Below are 19,442 nucleotides of genomic sequence, written 5' to 3'. Positions count from 1 at the left end.
GTGTTAGAATCAAGTGTGGTTTGTAATTGATATAACAGGGTCTCATTTGCAGTGCTGCTTCCGACCATACGGTGGCGGTAATGAGTCAGTCACTGTTTAACAAGCTCACAAAACATCAGAAGAACACATTCAACTACAACTAGCAATGGAGACATTTTTAAAAACAAAAAATGAAGACAAAAGTGGTACCAGTCCCCTCCAAAAGATTACAATATTACATAAATACAATCCTGACTTCAAGTACGGCTTTGTAAATGGAGGAAGCGAGGCAGTGCCGTGAGCCCAGTATGTGGAGTGAGGTCTGACGCTATCTAACGCTTTAAAAGTAATATCGAAATATTGTTATTTTTTTATTAATAAGCCTGATTTAAGCCTTCAAATTTTTCTTGCTTGATTTGTTCCATGATTTAGTAACAAAAGGTAAGATAGGTTAATAATCTTTGTGAAAATGTCATATTATTCATGAAACTTGATTCAGGTTTTAGCTTGTTAGCTTCTTAGCTAGTTAAACTGTGTGGATTTGATTTATGAGTAAAAACAAATTAATGAGCTCAATTAAATCTATACAGTGTTAATATTTAGTAGCAAACTCTGATTTAGTAGCAAAAGTTAAGATAGTTTTAATAATTTTTGTGATAATGTCATGTTATTATTCATGAAACTTGATTCAGGTTTTAGCTTGTTAGCTTGTTAGCTAGTTAAACTGTGTGTGGATTTGATTTATGAGTAAAAACAAATTAATTAGCTCAATTAAATCTATACAGTGTTAATATTTAATGGGCCCCGGGCCACTCTGATTTAGTAGCAAAAGTTAAGATAGTTTTAATAATATTTGTCATCATGTCATGTTATTATTCATGAAACTTGATTCAGGTTTTAGCTTGTTAGCTTGTTAGCTAGTTAAACTGTGAGTGGATTTGATTTATAAGTAAAAACAAATTAATGAGATGAATTAAATCTATACAGTGTTAATATTTAATGGGCCCCAGGCCACTCTGATTTAGTAGTAAAAGTTAAGATAGGTTTAATAATATTTGTGATCATGTCATGTTATTAATAAATAATAATATTAAATAATAATTAGGAATAAAGTCCTAATTATGAGAAAAACGTTACAAGAAATATTTGGAAAATAAATTGAAAAAAAGGTATAATTTTATAAGAATAATGAGAAAGGAAAATATAAATAGAAAACAGTCACATAAGAAGTAGATAGGCCTACATGAGAAATAATAATACAAATATTTACCTATGAAAATAATAAATCACGCATGCATCTTCAGGTAGGTTACTGTCCACTGCAGGACAATATACGGTAAGTTATCAAACAAAATAATATCTTAAAGCAATGACCATCTATACTGCTTTTCTGTTATGTGATTAGGCCTGTTCCTTCAGCTGAACATGCTTTCATGCTAATAAGGTCCTGGGCCTTGGTTCTGAGGGATCTGGTTCTGAGGGATCTGAGGATTAATAACACATCCAGATTCAAGGCCCACACAGACACACTCGTGGGTTCCGATGCCACTTCAAACCAGGCTCTTGAATTTCAAATGAACATTCACGCACGCGTAGACATAATTTGCAATTTAAACTATGCTTTTGTCTTAGCTCGAGTGCCATGTCATCATCCAGGCAGATGGAGCACGGGTTCAGGCTTTCTCCAGTATTCACCATGACTACATATTGGCTGCATTCACACGCATATCGCTGACGGATGACGACTTCTTAAGGAACGGAACGTTGTGGTATCGGAAGAATAAGCAGGTGTGTTGATTTTGTTTCTATATGACAACATGGTAAACAAGCATACAGCTTGTTGCTATGCCACTGACAACATCACAACATGTGTGTGTGTGTGTGTGTGTGTGTGTAGTATGAATACACACAGGCTGTCTGTGAAAACATGGACCGAGGAGGACAGTGACCGTGCTGACAGCACACTTAGCAGGTACTGACACGAATCAACTTTTTTTTTATATTGTGAGTAAAATGCAGTGACAATAAAATCAATGATTGATTTATCATTTCAATTATTAATTTTTTTTTGCATGTTTTCAAATTGGGATGTCCAATTAGGGCTTTTTTGTTTGATGATGTGAAACATTTAAGTGTGATAAAAATGGAAAAAAATAAAATAAACAAAAATACTGTAGGGGAAATCCATTAAGTGCCTTATTAGCTGCTTCATGCTAACATTTTTTCCACTATTTCCACTATGGCCCCCGTTTGTGGAACAGCCTGCCGGAGGACCTGAGGGCCGTAGAGAACATTGAGATTTTTAAAAATAGGTTCAAGACCCACTTATTTAATTTGGATTTTAACTCGTGCTCTTAGTATACTTTTTTTTTAACCTTTGAACTTGACTTTTATCTAATGGTTATTTTATACCCTATACCTTTTGTCTTGGATCTTGGACATGTTTTTATATTTTTACACATGCTTATTTTAGTTTTTTTTTTAATGTTCTTATATATTTTACTTTTTATGTCATTATTTCTATATATATGTACTTTCTATATTCTTATTTTTTATGTTTTATGTCTTTTTTAACATGTAAAGCACTTTGTGCTATGTATGAAAAGTGCTCTACAAATAAAGTTTGATTGATTGATATTTATATCACACTGTAAGTTACAGTTTGTTGACAATTGATAAATTGATGAACAGTAATATTAATTTTCAGAGGACAGTCCGTGTGTGATGACACTTCCTCAGAACTACAGAGGATGGCAGCCATTGATCGGCGAGACATCAACTCCCAGAATTCCTTTCGCGGCCAAGGGGCTCTGTCCAGGTACAAGGGACAGTCGGAGTCAAACGACAGAAGGTGTAAAATGTTGCCTCTGCTTTGTCTGCAGGATTGTCAACATGGTGATGACTCTGAGGGAATGGGCTCAGAAGAGCATGGCCGAGGAGGTGGAGAGGCCCGATTCTTTTCTGGAGCGTTTCCGAGGCCCCGCCCACACGGATATACAAGCTCCGCCGAGTCGGTTTAGTCACAGCCGCAATGGATCTGAAACGGGGAACGAAATGAGACGTACTCGAAAAAAGTACGTCGGAATGTGGATACCTCATTCAGACTCAAGTTAGACTTCACTTTTTGTTCCGGAGGGAGTACAGATTAAATCATTAGAAAGGTCAGAGAAGAAATGGTCACACTAAAAAGATGGTTTGAGCAATCTTCACTCGCTAAATGTACTGCAAAAAAAGGTCAGTAAGGATAATTCATAATGCCGCCTACAGAGAACATACTAACTCCTTATTTCTAAAATCACAAATACTTCAACTTGCTGATATAGTTCATCTTCAAACAGCTAAAATAATGCATAAGGCTAAAAATAACAAATTAGCTAAAAATGTCATCCAATACTTCTCTACAAGAGAGGAGAAATATGATCTCAGGGAATAAGTACATTTCAAACACTTCTATGCTAGGACTACGTTAAAAAGCCATAGCATTTCAGTATGTGGAATCAAACTATGGAATGGATTGAGTAAGGAACTCAAACAATGCATTAAAATTAAAATTAAAATTAAAATTAAAATTAAAATTAATTTAAAAAGAAACTTAAATTATATTTTTGGTTAGTCTCCTGTTTGTGAACAGTTGGCCTTCTTGAGCATCTTTTAATGTCCAAATGTATGGTGCATTATATGGTGCAAATGCATTATGTCATTGTATGGTCATATCACCTCGTACTTTGGTAAGTGACAAAAAAAAAAATATATATATATATATATATAATAAAATAAAATAAAAATAAAACAAATAAAAATTAAATTATATTAGGAAAAATACAAGAAAAATACAAAAATACAAAAAAAACAACTAAAATTATATTAGGAAAGCAGGAAGTGAACAAATGTAACAGTTACTGATTGTTAAAGTACCAGATGGAGGGGTAGGATTTAATAAGCTTTGCTTCTTCCTACTCCTTTTGGACATGTGGAACTGTGAACTGATTATGTGATGCATTCAATTGTAATCTGATGCATGTTCAAATGAAATTAAACCATTACCATTACTTTCAAAGCAATTGTATGATTCCATATGGTTCCAGACTCGGTAAAATCCTGGATACATGGATTGTAACATTCCTACAGTAAGAATGACTCGGCAATGGCTTTTTTTATTGCTGTTATGTCGTTTTTTGTTCCAGGAGGACATGCAACAACGTCATATTATCACCTTCGGATGATGTGTACTACCACTGGCTGATGGTGATTGGGCCTGCTGTTTTTTATAACTGGACCCTCTTGGTAGTCAGGTTGGGAGCCCATTTTTTCTGTCAAAAAAACAACATCCATATAATAATAACACATCTTCCTGGTTTTTTAGGGCCTGTTTTGATGAGCTGCAGATGAGGAACGTTATGGTGTGGCTGGTCATGGACTACATCTGTGATGGAATCTATATCCTGGACATAGCTGTTCGTCTCCACACTGGTGCTTTTCATACAGATCAGTGACTTTGCCTGGCAAAACAATAGCTAAAATACATATGATAATCACTATTTGTCCTGGGAAAAGGTTTTCTGTGCTCTAACTATGAAAATATTTCATTCATAGATCAGGAATCTATGGCTTTTGGTTGAAGTATTATGAGAAGAAATTAATTAGATTAATGCAATCTCACCTGTTTGTATTGGTAAAGGTTTCTTGGACCAGGGATTGATGGTGAAAGACAGCCAGCGTCTGAGGGAAACCTATGTCCGAACTTTCCAATGTCAGCTCGACATCTGCTCCATCCTTCCGACCGACCTCTTGTACTTGACTTTTGGAGTTAGTTACACCCCCCTTCTTCGCTTCAATCGACTGCTGCGTCTACCGAGGCTGTTTGAATTCTTCGAACGCACCGAGACAAGAACGGGCTACCCTAATACTTTCCGCATATGTAAACTTGTAGTATACATCCTAGTGATCATTCACTGGAACGCCTGTGTGTACTACAGTTTCTCCAAAGTCCTCGGACTGGGTTCGGATTCTTGGGTGTATCCCAATGCTTCTGATCCGGAGTTTGCTTCGCTGACCAGAAGTTACATTTACTGCCTGTACTGGTCAACGTTGACACTAACCACCATTGGCGAGACGCCGCCTCCCGTCAGAGACGAGGAGTATCTCTTCCTGATATTTGACTTTCTGGTAGGTTATTCTGCGACGTCTTGTCTGCTCTCATTGCTAATTTTGATATTTTTCTCTTCTAGGTTGGCGTCCTGATCTTCGCCTCCATTGTAGGGAATGTCGGATCCATGATATCTAACATGAACGCGACCCGAGCGTCCTTTCAGGCTCGCGTCGATGCTCTAAAACATTACATGCACTTCAGGCATGTCAACAAGGTGCTAGAACAGCGTGTGATTCGTTGGTTTGACTACCTCTGGACCAATCAGAAGACAATAGACGAACAGGAAGTGCTAAGGAGCTTGCCCAGTAAACTGAGAGCGGAGATCGCTATCAATGTTCATCTGGATACATTGAAGAAGGTGAGTTCAAGACGCGTAACCATCCAGCAGAGAGAATACAGATTATTATACATACATGTTCATTTTTTCTTTATGCGCATACGTAGGTACGTATTTTCCAGGACTGTGAGGCAGGGCTCTTGGTGGAGTTGGTGCTAAAACTTCAACCGCAGGTTTTCAGTCCGGGTGACTACATCTGCAGAAAGGTTAGTTTATACCAGATTTATTTTGTCTGTAATTTTATAATGTAAATACTTCCACCACAGTTATGATACAGGACAAAATGATCTATGTCATTTCTCAAACCTTAGTAATGTTTGGTTTTTGTTTTTTTTGGGGGGGGAGGGTGTATACTGCTGCCATACACAGATTACAATATTATTATAATTATTATTATTTATTCGAAATTATTTAAATTATTTGTACAAATTACTGTTTATGCTGTACATTGTTCATATTTGATGTATCTATTTATTATTTATTATTTATTATTTATTATTTATTATTTATTATTTATTATTTATTATTTATTATTTATTATTTATTATTTATTATTTATTATTTATTATTTATTATTTATTATTTATTATTATACGGGAGCCAGGCAAGGACATTTCATTGGCAATTTAGTGTGCAATGACAATAAAGAAAGTCTATCTATCTATTTATTTATTATTTATTATTTATTATTTATTATTTATTATTTATTATTTATTATTTATTATTTATTATTTATTATTTATTATTTATTATCCTCTTTTCTCTCTGGTATTATATGGGAGCCAGGCCACAACATTTCATCCGTTAATGTTACTTTTTGACATCTTTGGCAGTGAATGAGTTTAGAAATCATTTGGAGGGGGGTTCTTAAATCTTGAAAAAAAATGACCAAAAAAAATACTAAAATGAAAAGAAACATTTCATGTACTTTTTTCCTCTTTCCCAGGGAGACGTGGGTAAAGAGATGTATATAATTAAAGATGGCCGCCTGGCAGTGGTAGGGGAAGACGGCGCTACCCAGTTAGCCGTTCTCACAGCAGGTAGTTGCTTCGGAGAAATCAGCATCCTGAACATCAGCGGCAGCAAGATGGGGAACCGCCGTACGGCCAATATTCGCAGTCTGGGATACTCGGACCTTTTCTGCCTTTCCAAACAAGACCTGATGGATGCACTGCAGGAGTTCCCCCACGCCAGGGCCCAGCTGGAGCAGAGGGGTCGGGATATCCTGCTGAAGGAGGGGCTCCTGGAGGAAGTCAGTGTGTCTGCGGGGGAGGAGCTGGGGGAGAAGGTGGAGAGGTTGGAAACCGGTCTGGATCGGCTGCAGGTCAGTTGCCATCCTATTGTAGATCCCCGTTTCTGTTTATGTTCCAAGGTTAGCATTCAAGGCCTAATATTATCAATTTACCAGGTGAATGACTTAGTTGTCGGTGGAAACAGTGTATTTTCTGAGAAAAAAAACATTTATTTTATTTTTTATTTATTATTGTTATTTATTATTTTTTTCATTTTTTTGTTTGTTTTTTAACAAATAATACCTTATGAACAACTTTTTCCTCGTTTTCAGACAAGCTTGGCACGTCTTCAGAGTGAGTTCAACTCTTCTCAGCTTCGGATGAAACAGCGAATCACAGCCCTTGAACACATCACCACGGCAACCACCGGAAGTGGTTTTCTGTCGGACACAGACTGCAACGACAGCGCCTCCGGTGGTGACGGAATGCGGAGCGAAATCAATATTCGCCTCTAAATGACCTTCAGTACATACTGTATTGTCTTATACAGTCTCTAGTATTTATTTCAAGCTCATATTTATGCTGGTGTTCTTTTGTTGTCGCTTTTACCCGTTCACATAGTTACATTACATGAAGGGGAATTTGGGAGTGATATGGGAAACTATATTCCTTTAATTGAAAGTCTTTGTCAAGCACCCATAATTTAGTGAAACTCCAGTCTTACCCGTATGTTTTAATTTATACTATAATTATCGACCGAGGGTACTCAATCAATGTATTTGAAATAATAAATAAACATTTCGGTTTAAAAATATTGGCGCTGGAAACACTTCCTGGTTCCCAGCGTGCTTTGCGGCATCATCGATGGAAATAGCTCTTCAGTTTGGAGTTTAATTGAAAGTCTTTGTCAAGCAACAATGAATCAGTGAAACTCCAGTCTTACCCGTATGTTTTAATTTATACTGTAATTATCGACCGAGGGTACTCAATCAATGTATTTGAAATAATAAATGAACTTTTAGGTTTAAATATATTGGCGCTGGGAACACTTCCTGGTTCCCGGCGTGCTTTGCGGCATCATTAATGTAAATAGCTCTTCGGTTTGGAGTTTAAAGTCGCATAATTGTTCATTGTTGTTCTGCTCAACTTGTGAGAGTGTATTGTCTGTTTTTATTTGTCTGTTGCGTTATTGTGTGATGTTTTAGGGATTTCTTGTTGTCACACCATGACTGAAATTGTTATGCCGAGCGTTCAAGTGGTGAAATGTGATAACGGTTCGTTTTGTTACATACGAGCTAGCTTCTTCTGCTCTCAAAACAAAGCATTTCCCTGCTATAAGACCCTTGAGCGCCACTTTATAAGATTAATACAATATTATGAATATGAATGACTTTCCATAACAAAGAAAGGTTCAATATTTACTTGACGAATTTAAATGACCTAAGAGCGCCCCACCCAGTGTTTGAAATGGAAGCACCGTGAGAATGTTAGAGTGTCATCACGTGCTCTGTAGCCCCGCCCACCAGCGTTAACTGACCAACGTCCAACATTGCCTTTGTAGAAGACTTCAGGAAGTCAATGTTGTGTCTGGTGGAGTGAGAAGAAGGCAGAAAGGTAAAAATGATTTCCTCCTTTTGTTGTCTCCTGCCATACAAGTAGAGGCGATGAAAGTATTGTTGATATAGTAGTTACAATATATGATTTGTACTGCATATATGTGTGATATATGTTTCAGAAATGGCGCTTCGCCTCATGTTGATGTCAGCTGGCGTATCAGCAACGTCTGCGGCGGATGCGGTAAAAACGCCACAAATATATTTGATGGCACTTTTCACTCGCTGATAAAACACATTATGACAGGACTATTGTTGTTACAACTATGTACAGTAGGTGTCAGTATGGAGCATAGAGTCATATGGGAACTACTCATTTTGTTATTATTCCAAATATTTACGTTTTTATGATTCAGGCATTGTTGTATTTTGATACTAATTGATGCTGTGGGTTGAATATTGTGATTTTTCAGCTGGGCGTCATAGAGAGTCTCTTTCTGGCCACCCATCAGCGTCCTTGGCTCTGGGCTGTTTATGTCTTCACCGTTGGACTGCCTATCATTCTTTTCATTAGCTTCATGTGGCCCCACAAGGTGCATTTACTTCCTCAATCTGTTTAATAGTACTTGTAGAAATCGTCAATTCTGTTACTAATTACAAATTAATTAATGTAAAATCAATGTTTCATGGTTGATTATGGCCTATTATTAGTCAAAATAAAATTGTATAATAGACAAGTTATATGTAGTATTCAGCCATGGATGCAGAGTGAAAAAAGGTTCTCCCATTCCATGTGGAAGTGGTACGTTTTTGGCTACTAACTTTGTCCTTCCCCACTCAATTTCAAACCCTTTCTTAATGGGATAGTTTGGATTTTTTGACATGAAGTTATATAACAATATACAATATGCGTTCAAAAGATTTGGATCCGAAAACCATTGCCTACATAAAACTCAGTTTGTATCACTGGCCGCTGCTGCTTGTCTATTTTGTGATGTGTTCATGTGCAAATGAAGACCGCCGCAAAGCTAATTCTCGAGCGACATAGCATGTAAACACTGTTACTGGTATTACTACAAATACTACCAAACACATCATTACAGTCCTTTTGGGTTTTAGAGGTTCGGCCCTCCTGATGGACAATATTACTACAAGATGACTGCTGATGACCAACCAGATGATCCTGAATACTCACAGAGGAAAGGTCCAAGGCATATCCGTGGTAATGCTAAAATACTATACTAAAATACTATAGTAAAGTATCTGAAGTGTACTATATAGCTTTGTGCTGTATTTCAACTCATTAAATCCCTAAGTGATGTACTTTTTTGTTAACTAACACAGTTACACTGCAAGTTTTAAAAATGTAAAGACGAAACATGTTTTTATAGTTTTATAATTATAGTTTTATGTGCATAAAACAGTTCTAAATGCGGGGAAAAGATGAATGAAATGGATAAATGAATGATTCAGATTAAATCCAGTAAAAATGGGCATAGTTCAGCAATAATGGTAATGATGATTAATCATGATTAATTAATTTTCAAACCGGGATTAATCTAAATATGTTTTTTAAATCATATGATAGCACTGTGAGGATTTTACATAATCCAGTAAAAATTGGCATAGTTCAGCAATAGTTGGTAATGGTGATTAATCATGATTAATTATTTTTTTTAAAAAAACGGGATTAATCTAATTCATTTTTTAAATCATATGATAGTACTGTGTGGATTTTACAGTGGATTTTACATAATCCAGTAAAAATGGGCATAGTTCAGCAATAGTTGGTAATGGTGATTCATCATGATTAATTAATTTTCAAACTGGGATTAATCTAATTATTTTTTTAAATCATATGATAGCACTGTGTGGATTTTACATGTTCCAGTAAAAATGGGCATAGTTCATCAATAGTTGGTAATGGTGATTAATCATGATTAATTAATTTTCAACCGGGATTAATCTAATTAATTTTTTAAATCATATGATAGCACTGTATGGATTTTACAGTGGATTTTACATAATAAATAAAATATTAATAAATAAATAATAATTAATAAATTAATGGATAAATGATTGATTCAGATTAAATCCAGTAAAAATGGGCATAGTTCAGCATTAATGGTAATGGTGATTAATCATGATTAATACATTTTTTAAAACCGGGATTAATCTAATAATTTTTTTTAATCATATGATAGCACTGTGTGGATTTTACAGTGGATTTTACATAATCCAGTAAAATTGGGCATAGTTCAGCAATAGTTGGTAATGGTGATTAATCATGATAATTTTTTTTAAAAACCGGGATTAATTAATTTAAAATCATATGTTAGCACTGTGTGGATTTTACAAACAAATAAAATATAAATAAATGGTCTATTGGTATGGCCCCCATCACTTTCTTTATTTTGCATTTTTCCTACAAATCAGTTCTTAATGGTTAAGTTGGGGAGGGTGCAGTAATTATAAGACTTTAATGAAAGTGCCCTTCTCTTCTCTGTCCTTATTTTAGCTGAAGCTGACAGGACATCGGCAAGAAGAAGAGACCCTCGTGGTAACCCAAGTAACTAAGACACAAGGGTGAGTTTCAAGCCACAATAGATCTTCACTCCCTGAGGCCATGGTAACCACAGATACACTGTTTTCTGGAAAATCGAGTTTGCTACATCAGACATGCAAAATTAATGCATGAATATCATTCCTATGTTAGCCTTGCTTAATTATATTACCCAATTTTGGTGCTGGTGCTTAAATGTTACCTGAGCTGGTACTTAAAAAATAAAAAAAACATACAAATTTTGCCCCAAAACATTGCCTTTTTCTGTTTACAGAATTTTGTTTGAATTATCACAGCAAAACCATCAGAAGTACAGCAGTCATTGATACCAGCGGTCATTGATGCAGATGGAGGATCACACACAACACGAGCATAAGAAGATGCCACATAATTGCAAAGTGTAATAAAACTGGTAAACTGGTAAAATCACTGGTAAATCATTGGTACAGTTTAGTATACATGTATCCATATTGTCGATATCCACACACTTCAATTGCTCTGTCCATAGGTATGAATGTGAGTGTGAATGGTTGTTTGTCTATATGTGCCCTGTGATTGGCTGGCCACCAGTCCAGGGTATACCCCGCCTCTTGCCCCAAGACAGCTGGGATAGGCTCCAGCACGATCCTTGTGAGGATAAGCGGTAGAAAATGAATGAATGAATGAGTTCTCCTCCTATTTTGTGTGGAAGTGGTAACTTTTCGGCTTCTTATTTAGTCTTTCCCCACCCTCGGCCATCTCTGTGTGGAGTTTACATGTTCTCCCCGTGCATGCGTGGGTTTTCTCCGGGTACTCCGGTTTCCTCCCACATTCCAAAAACATGCTAGGTTAATTAGCGACTCCAAATTGTCCATAGGTATGAATGTGAGTGTGAATGGTTGTTTGTCTATATGTGCCCTGTGATTGGCTGGCCACCAGTCCAGGGTGTACCCCACCTCTCGCCCGAAGACAGCTGGGATAGGCTCCAGCACCCCCACAAACAACACATCAATTGTGTACAATAGCAATATAATCCTTTACAGCATTTTGCTTCCTTAAAGCATCCATTCTACGAATGGAATGCGTTCATAACCTGACCATCTGTACAACACATGTCGAGAGAAATCAACAAAAGCGTTGGACCGTGTACGTCAAAATTGACTTAATCTGCACTTGTTATTTATTAGAACATGGTGGACTAGAACTGGAGAACACAGATGGGCTGCTGTCCCGGTACAAAAGGTGGGTGCCAAGCACCCAAATACAGATGGGAAAGTTTAACTGTTTTTATTTTTATTTTTATTTTTATTTTTATTTTTATTTTTATTTTTATTTTTATTTTTATTTTTATTTTTATTTTTATTTTTATTTTTATTTTTATTTTTATTTTTATTTTTATTTTTATTTTTATTTTTATTTTTATAAATCATTATTTTTATGATCATTTTTTTATTTATTTTAAAAAAAAATATTTTTATTTTATATATTATTTATCTTCTTCAGGCAACAACATTTCATCTATCTATCTATCTATCCATCCATCCATCCATCCATCCATCCATCCATCCATCCATCCATCCATCCATCCATCCTTCTATCCATCCATCCATCCATCCATCCATCCATCCATCTATCTATCTATCTATCTATCTATCTATCTATCTATCTATCTATCTATCTATCTATCTATCTATCTATCTATCTATCTATCTATCTATCTATCTATCTATCTATCTATCTATCTATCTATCTATCTATCTATCTATCTATCTATCTATCTATCATACCTATTGATAGTATGTTCCTAAAAAAGACAAGCGATATCTTAAGCAATATTTTTGGGTTTCTTTAAAGAATTCAGACTTCCCATCAAAACATTTCGCATCTGTTCTTAATATTTCCTGCATACTTGAAATGTTTTTTGGCTGCTGAGAAGCGGCCATTTCGTCAGTGTTTTGGCCTCAGCTTTGTTTCGCTCCTGCCTTTGTCGGGAAGATTCAAACGCACGGAACAAAATGGGAAGAGCTGGCTTGAGTGCTTCAGAATTGATCTCCAACAAACGAAGAAGAGGATGGCTGATTTACTCCGGCTGCTGATGGTCGTTACGCTTTGCTATCATTCTTTTTGTGTAAGTCTATTTATTATAACACTTCATATATCTGTGGTTTGTGTATTTAATTCATGTTTTCCCAGCTCTTCATTCTTATTTATGCTTTTGCAGGCGTCAGACCAATGCAGCGAGGAACTGACTCGTCTTCGGGAACAGCAGAAGCTTCTGCAAAGTCAGCTTCAGCAGCAAGATCTCCTCCTACGTAGACTACGACTGCTCAATCAAGCCGCCAACATGCCAAACACGGCAGTGGACCAGAACCCCCAAACACAAACGCAGCACCAAGGTCCCGGTTGCAAGACGATATACAAAAAGTCCGTCATCCGCGTTATCCATGATTTGTTTTCCATGTGTTGGCAGACTGTTCTCAGTTGTTCAATTCCGGCTTCAAGGCCAGCGGATACTACAGCATCCAACCTCAAGGCACCTCTGCTCCAGTCAGGGTCTACTGCGACATGAGCGAAGGAGGCGGTTGGACGCTGATGCAAAGACGCATTAACGGAGCAGAGAATTTTAGCAGGTTGGTCCGTGGGAGTCAATCAAGATAAACTTCATATGACAAATTCATTGTAAAAAGTCATTCATCATACACTATATATGTGCTATATATATCACTATATTGACACTTACTATGGTACCCATTATGTCATTGTATGGTCATATCACCTCGTACTTCGGTTCAAAACAATTTTAAAAAATGTAAATTAAAAAAAAAAAGTAAATTAAAAAAAAATTACTTCCTAGGCAGGAAGTAAACAAATGTAACATTTTTTTTATTTCCAAAAATTAAAAAAAAAAAAATTATTTGAAAGATTTTTAAAAAATTACTTCAATTATATTAAAAAGGCAGGAAGTGAACAAATGTAACAGTTACTGATTGTAAAAGTATGTGGTCATATCACCTCGTACTTCGGTTCAAAACAATTAAAAAAAATAAAAAAAATAATAAAAAATGTAAATTAAACAAAAATTACTTCAATTATATTAGAAAGACAGGAAGTAAACAAATGTAACAGTTACTGATTGTGAAAGTATATGGTCCTATCACCTCGTACTTCGGTTCAAAACAATTAAAAAAAAATTAAATTAACATTTCATTTATTTAAAAAAAAATTAAAAATTAAAAAAAATGTTTTTTTTATTTGAATTTTTTTTTTAATTACTTCAATTATATTAAAAAGGCAGGAAGTGAACAAATGTAACAGTTACTGATTGTAAAAGTATGTGGTCATTTCACTTTGTACTTCGGTTCAAAACAATTTAAAAAAATAAAAAAATAAATAAAAATGTAAATTAAAAAAAAATTACTTCAATTATATTAGAAAGGCAGGAAGTAGTTACTGATTGTAAAAGTATGTGGTCATATCACCTCGTACTTCGGTTCAAAACAATTTAAAAAAATTTTAAATTAACATTTTTTTTATTTAAAAAAATGTGAAAAAAAAATTTTTAATTTGAATTTTTTTTTTAAATTACTTCAATTATATTTAAAAGGCAGGAAGTGAACAAATGTAACAGTTACTGATTGTAAAAGTATGTGGTCTTATCACCTCGTACTTCGGTTCAAAACAATTTCAAAAATTAAAAAAATAATAAAAAATGTAAATAAAAAAAAATTACTTCAATTATATTAAACAAATGTAACAGTTACTGATTGTAAAAGTATGTGGTCATATCACCTCGTACTTTGGTTCAAACCAATTTAAAAAAATTAAACCTGGTCTTCTGCATCCGAATCTGGTTCTTGGGACATGTCCCCTTACACCTCCTTGGTGAGATGCTTCGGGCATGCCCAGCCGGGAAAGGACCCCGGGGCAGACCTAGTTCCTACTGGAGGGATTATGTCTCACAGCTGGCCTGGGAACGTCTTGGAGGAGGTAGCTGGGGACTGGAAAGTCTGGGCTTCCCTATTGAGACTGCTGCCCCCATGACCCGGACCCAGATAAGCGGAGGAAAATGTATTGATTGTTTAAGAATGCAACTACAGTTCCACCCCTAAAACAAGACATTAATACATCTTGACCCCGCCCCACTCTGTTATCTGTCTGTGATTATTAGATCATGGGTGGAGTACAAGAATGGTTTTGGAAACATGGTGGCAGACCTTGGAGAGTTTTGGCTTGGCAATGACAACCTGCATTACATCACCGCACAAGGTATGTCTTCATCATGGTATTTACAGTATGTTTGTAAATATTCTCATTCATCCAAGTATCTGTAGGCATCTCAAGGCATTGAACCCATGGCAACTGGACTGTTATGGTTATTTTAGTATAGTAATTCCCAGTCAAAATTGTGTATTTTGCATGATAAACAGATACATTTTTATCCTGCATTCACATACTACCTACGGCAATTGATGTACCCCACTTTGGGAACTACTTGTATGTAGTATTTATAATATTTATAGCAGGGGTCTCAAACTCAATTTACTTGGGGGCCACTGGAGCTAGGGTCTGGGCGAGACTGGGCAAAAAAACAAAAAAACACATTTATTAAAAACAGAAAAATGAATAAACTTTGCTTTGGTTTCGATTTTCTACAAGAAAAGCTCTGATAAAACATTCCACTGTTTTCAAATATCTTACTTTTTATTTTTCTACACAAAATAAGATGAAAAATAAATAAACAAATCAAGAATAAAGAGAATCAATCAATCAGTAATAAATAAATAAATATAATAATAATAATAATAAAAGGGCAAATAATAAAAACTTAAGAAACCACATATAGTTGGGTAGACAAATTATTTTTTTCATATTAAAATGAACAAAGCATTATTAGATCCCTGTAGACATGACAAAACACGACTATAGTCACATTTATACTCTTTTTATTTACAACATATTGCGCAACTGCAGGGTCTTGAGACACATGCTAACTCGCAAACTAGAGAGCTAGCGACCTAAACGGTAGCCTTCAAGTTATTTCCTTTAAACTTAAATAGCCAAAAACTTACCACTTCCACACGGATAGGGAGGATAACTATTAACAGTTATTTAACCTTTAACATGAACATTAATCAAACGTAATAATTTTGTTCTGGGTACATGATACCATACAGCATCCATATCAAACTTTTGCGGGCCGCACTAACATTAAACTTTCATATCAAGGCGGGGGCCTCAAAGTAGTATCCTGCGTGCCACATTTGGCCCCCGCGGGCCGCGTGTTTGAGACCCCTGATTTATAGTATGTAAACACCTCCAACTGTGATGGAAACACAACAGGGATACTACATTTAGATTATGGAAATAAAGTACAATATAATTTTATGTTTATTTATTTGTTCCAGGCAATTACACATTGGCGATTCATCTGGAAGACTTCGATGGCAGCCAACGTCATGCCGAGTATCGGAACTTTAAAGTAGCGGATGAAAAGGTGCGAGTAACACATAAAGCTGCCACTTTAGGTGTTCCCCACGGGTCTATTCCCAAACCTCATTTGTTGTCATTTCTTGTCTATATTTGCAATTTTTCTGAATGTACTACCGCAGGGTCCTTGAATTTACTGTATTAACTTTCGACCCAGGCGGCACGGTGGTCTAGGGGTTAGCGTGCAGACCTCACAGCTAGGAGACCAGGGTTAAATCCCACCCTCGGGCATCTCTGTGTGGAGTTTGCATGTTCTCCCCGTGCATGCGTGGGTTTTCTCCGGGTACTCCGGTTTCCTCCCACATTCCAAAAACATGCTAGGTTAATTAGCGACTCCAAATTGTCCATAGGTATGAATGTGAGTGTGAATGGTTGTTTGTCTATATGTGCCCTGTGATTGGCTGGCCACCAGTCCAGGGTGTACCCCGCCTCTCGCTAGATTGCTTGACAGCTAAGATAGGCTCCAGCACCCCCTGCAACTCTCGTGAGGATAAGCGGTAGAAAATGAATGAATGAATGAGTTCTCCTCCTATTTTGTGTGGAAGTGGTAACTTTTTGGCTTCTTATTTTGTCTTTGACCACCCTCGGCCATCTCTGTGTGGAGTTTGCATGTTCTCCCCGTGCATGCGTGGGTTTTCTCCGGGTACTCCGGTTTCCTCCCACATTCCAAAAACATGCTAGGTTAATTAGCGACTCCAAATTGTCCATAGGTATGAATGTGAGTGTGAATGGTTGTTTGTCTATATGTGCCCTGTGATTGGCTGGCGACCAGTCCAGGGTGTACCCCGCCTTACGCCCGAAGACAGCTGGGATAGGCTCCAGCAACCCCCGCGACCCTCGTGAGGAAAAGCGGTAGAAAATGAATGAATGAATGAACTTTCGACCCATTGCAGGATTTGTACCGACTCACCTTTGGAGCTTACACTGGCACAGCAGGAGATGCTCTGTCTGGGAATTACCAGGCGGGGGTGTCAGAGTGGGCCAGTCATCAGGGCATTCCATTCAGCACTTATGACAAGGACAATGACAACTACCAAGGAAGCTGTGCACAGGAAGATAAAGGAGGCTGGTGGTTCAACAAGTATGTTATATACTTATATACTTATATACTTATATATGTATATTTAATAACCAAGAAACTAATCATCACATCGTTCCATTCCCCAAAGGTGCCACGCAGCCCATCTGAATGGCCGCTACTACCCCAGCGGGTACTACAGCGGGCTGACTGATGACGGTGTGGTCTGGTACACGTGGAGAGGATGGTGGTACTCGCTGAAAACCAGCATCATGAAACTACGACCCGACAGCTTCAAAGTCAACCCTTCGGATGACCCCAATATGGTTCGTAAGGCTTAGATATTAAAGCTCAAACACCTACGCTATCGAACAAGAAGTCATATACATATCGCTACAGTATACAATCTGAATACTATAAAAATACTGTTATAACTATAGAAACCATACACAAAACAGCAAAACTGCCCCAGACCATCATACTACCACCACCATATTTTACTCTTGGTATTATGTTGTTTTTCTGAAATTCAGCATTACTTTTTTACTTTTACATCTTCCAAAAAGTACAACTTTTGTCTCATTACACCACAAAGTATTTTTCCCAAAGTACTCGGGCATCATTAATAAGTTTTTTCCAGCCTTAATGTAGACTGTTTTTGCTCAGTGTCTTTCTAATAGTGGAGTCTTTGGATGTTGTTGTGGGGTCTTTTGTGACCTCTTGGATGAATCGTCACTGACAGTTATGTTTTAAAATTTATTATGTTATGATTTGCCACCAAAAAAAGTTTTAAAAAATACAACAACAAAAAGAAAGTAGTCACTAAATAAAATATTTTTGTCTTACTGCTATGATAGATAAAATAAACTTTTATAAATAAACTTTTTTTGCTCCGCCTCCTCCAGGCTCAGAAGAAGTGACAAAAATTTTAAAAAATATTATTTAAATTTTCAATAATTGAAATAATAATTTGAAATTATTTGAAATAATAACTTGAAATTAATTTTAAATTATTTCAATATTGTTTCAAGCATATATCAAACAGGAAATGTGCTTTTCAATGTTAGTTTTCATTGCTGAAATAAGATTAATAAATTATCTTAATAAATGAATTTAAAAAATAAGATTAATAAATTATCTTAATAAATAAATTAAAATAATAAGATTAATAAGATTAACATGTGTTTTGGAATTTTTTTTTGGAATTCATTTTCCTTTTTGCATTTTAAAGCTCTACTTAGAACCGTTTTAAGATCCAACAGTAATAATGTCCAGTATTGGAATCGAACAGCCTCATAAGTCCTTTGTCACACACTTTGTCAGCCTCTCTCTGGTTCGCTTTCATAGTCCTTTCACCTTGTGTCTCGAGCCAAATTAACCCTTGAGCTTGTACTCTCCTCCTCATCACACAGTAGTTTTTTGAACCCTGTTGGTGCATTTTTTTTTTTTTTACACTGCGCCACCCTGAGTTAAAGTCGCGGGTTCAATCACCTTCAATCCGGACGTTGCATCACATGCATTTCTTTGTGTGTATGTGCATGAGACGTAAAATGACAACTATTGACAAATAAATGTTATTTTTTTGTATTCTGAAGAAAACTGTTGATTGTGTTGTGTTTAGGAAAAATGGGATTTAAGTTAGAATTGAATTTAATTGAATTGAATGTTATCATGAAATGATATCATGAAATCATGTTGGAGAGTGAAGACGCTTTCCAAAGGGGAAAAGTATATGATAGTTAATGAAAAGTTCCCATGCAGATCACATAAGCTAAACAAACCAGTTTTCCATAGTAGGACAAGAAACATGAGCGCATTGATGCTATTGCCCAAGGGCAGATTTTTCGAATTTTTGTGTCATTTTATCATATAAAATGTTTAAACCTTCAAGTCCAAGAGTATATTCGTATTATCTGTGATTCAGTCAAAAATCAAAGTCCTGAATTGGGAACAGCTGTCACACACCAGTCCCCCATCAGACCACGCAGCTTCGTACTTAGGCTGATTGGCGGCAGCTGGGAGCCACGACTTGGCTACCGGCTCCTTCGTCCTGTTCATCCTCTTCACCGCCTGCACGTTTATGAATGAACTTTGAACTATTTAAGCTTGCATCTGCATTTTGCGGGAACGTAGCATCATAACAAT

The 19,442-nt window shown here is 36.3% G+C and overlaps 2 protein-coding genes across 4 annotated transcripts; both read left to right on the top strand.

Annotated features, from left to right (window-relative positions):
* Positions 1-123: 123 nt before the first annotated feature.
* LOC131110187 (cyclic nucleotide-gated cation channel-like) lies at positions 124-7,226 on the top strand. Of its 3 annotated transcripts, none has more exons than XM_058063012.1 (12): positions 124-1,511; positions 1,640-1,767; positions 1,877-1,951; positions 2,687-2,797; positions 2,862-3,053; positions 4,164-4,271; positions 4,343-4,449; positions 4,658-5,145; positions 5,208-5,486; positions 5,573-5,671; positions 6,412-6,789; positions 7,030-7,226. In XM_058063012.1, exons 3-12 carry the CDS (start codon positions 1,878-1,880, stop codon positions 7,210-7,212), a joined length of 2,019 nt encoding a protein of 672 aa, XP_057918995.1. In that variant the 5' UTR covers positions 124-1,511; positions 1,640-1,767; position 1,877; the 3' UTR covers positions 7,213-7,226. The 3 variants fall into 3 exon arrangements, with proteins under 3 accessions (XP_057918995.1, XP_057918996.1, XP_057918994.1); XM_058063013.1 differs by having other exon boundaries at positions 1,636-1,767; XM_058063011.1 differs by having other exon boundaries at positions 1,612-1,767.
* Positions 7,227-11,826: 4,600 nt separating this feature from the next.
* Positions 11,827-19,096, top strand: LOC131110188 (fibrinogen-like protein 1). Its single transcript, XM_058063014.1, has 8 exons — positions 11,827-12,034; positions 12,788-12,920; positions 13,014-13,188; positions 13,263-13,422; positions 14,961-15,058; positions 16,198-16,286; positions 17,173-17,360; positions 17,449-19,096. The coding sequence occupies exons 1-8, from the start codon at positions 11,868-11,870 to the stop codon at positions 17,636-17,638; spliced, it is 1,200 nt and encodes a 399-aa protein (XP_057918997.1). The 5' UTR covers positions 11,827-11,867; the 3' UTR covers positions 17,639-19,096.
* Positions 19,097-19,442: the final 346 nt, after the last annotated feature.

The sequence above is a fragment of the Doryrhamphus excisus genome, chromosome 23 (genome assembly GCF_030265055.1).
Source record: "Doryrhamphus excisus isolate RoL2022-K1 chromosome 23, RoL_Dexc_1.0, whole genome shotgun sequence".
Taxonomy (NCBI): Eukaryota; Metazoa; Chordata; class Actinopteri; order Syngnathiformes; family Syngnathidae; genus Doryrhamphus; species Doryrhamphus excisus.
Note: the sequence above shows the minus strand (reverse complement) of the source record. Positions and strands in the feature narration are given on the sequence as shown.

Coding starts and splice junctions, on each gene's coding strand:
- LOC131110187 (XM_058063012.1), top strand. CDS start 1,878: ATGAATACACACAGGCTGTCTGTGAAAACATGGACCGAGGAGGACAGT. Junction 3,054..4,163: donor ATGAGACGTACTCGAAAAAA/GTACGTCGGAAT, acceptor TTTTTGTTCCAG/GAGGACATGCAACAACGTCA. Junction 4,272..4,342: donor TGGACCCTCTTGGTAGTCAG/GTTGGGAGCCCA, acceptor CTGGTTTTTTAG/GGCCTGTTTTGATGAGCTGC.
- LOC131110188 (XM_058063014.1), top strand. CDS start 11,868: ATGGAATGCGTTCATAACCTGACCATCTGTACAACACATGTCGAGAGA. Junction 13,189..13,262: donor AACACAAACGCAGCACCAAG/GTCCCGGTTGCA, acceptor ATGTGTTGGCAG/ACTGTTCTCAGTTGTTCAAT. Junction 17,361..17,448: donor GGAGGCTGGTGGTTCAACAA/GTATGTTATATA, acceptor CATTCCCCAAAG/GTGCCACGCAGCCCATCTGA.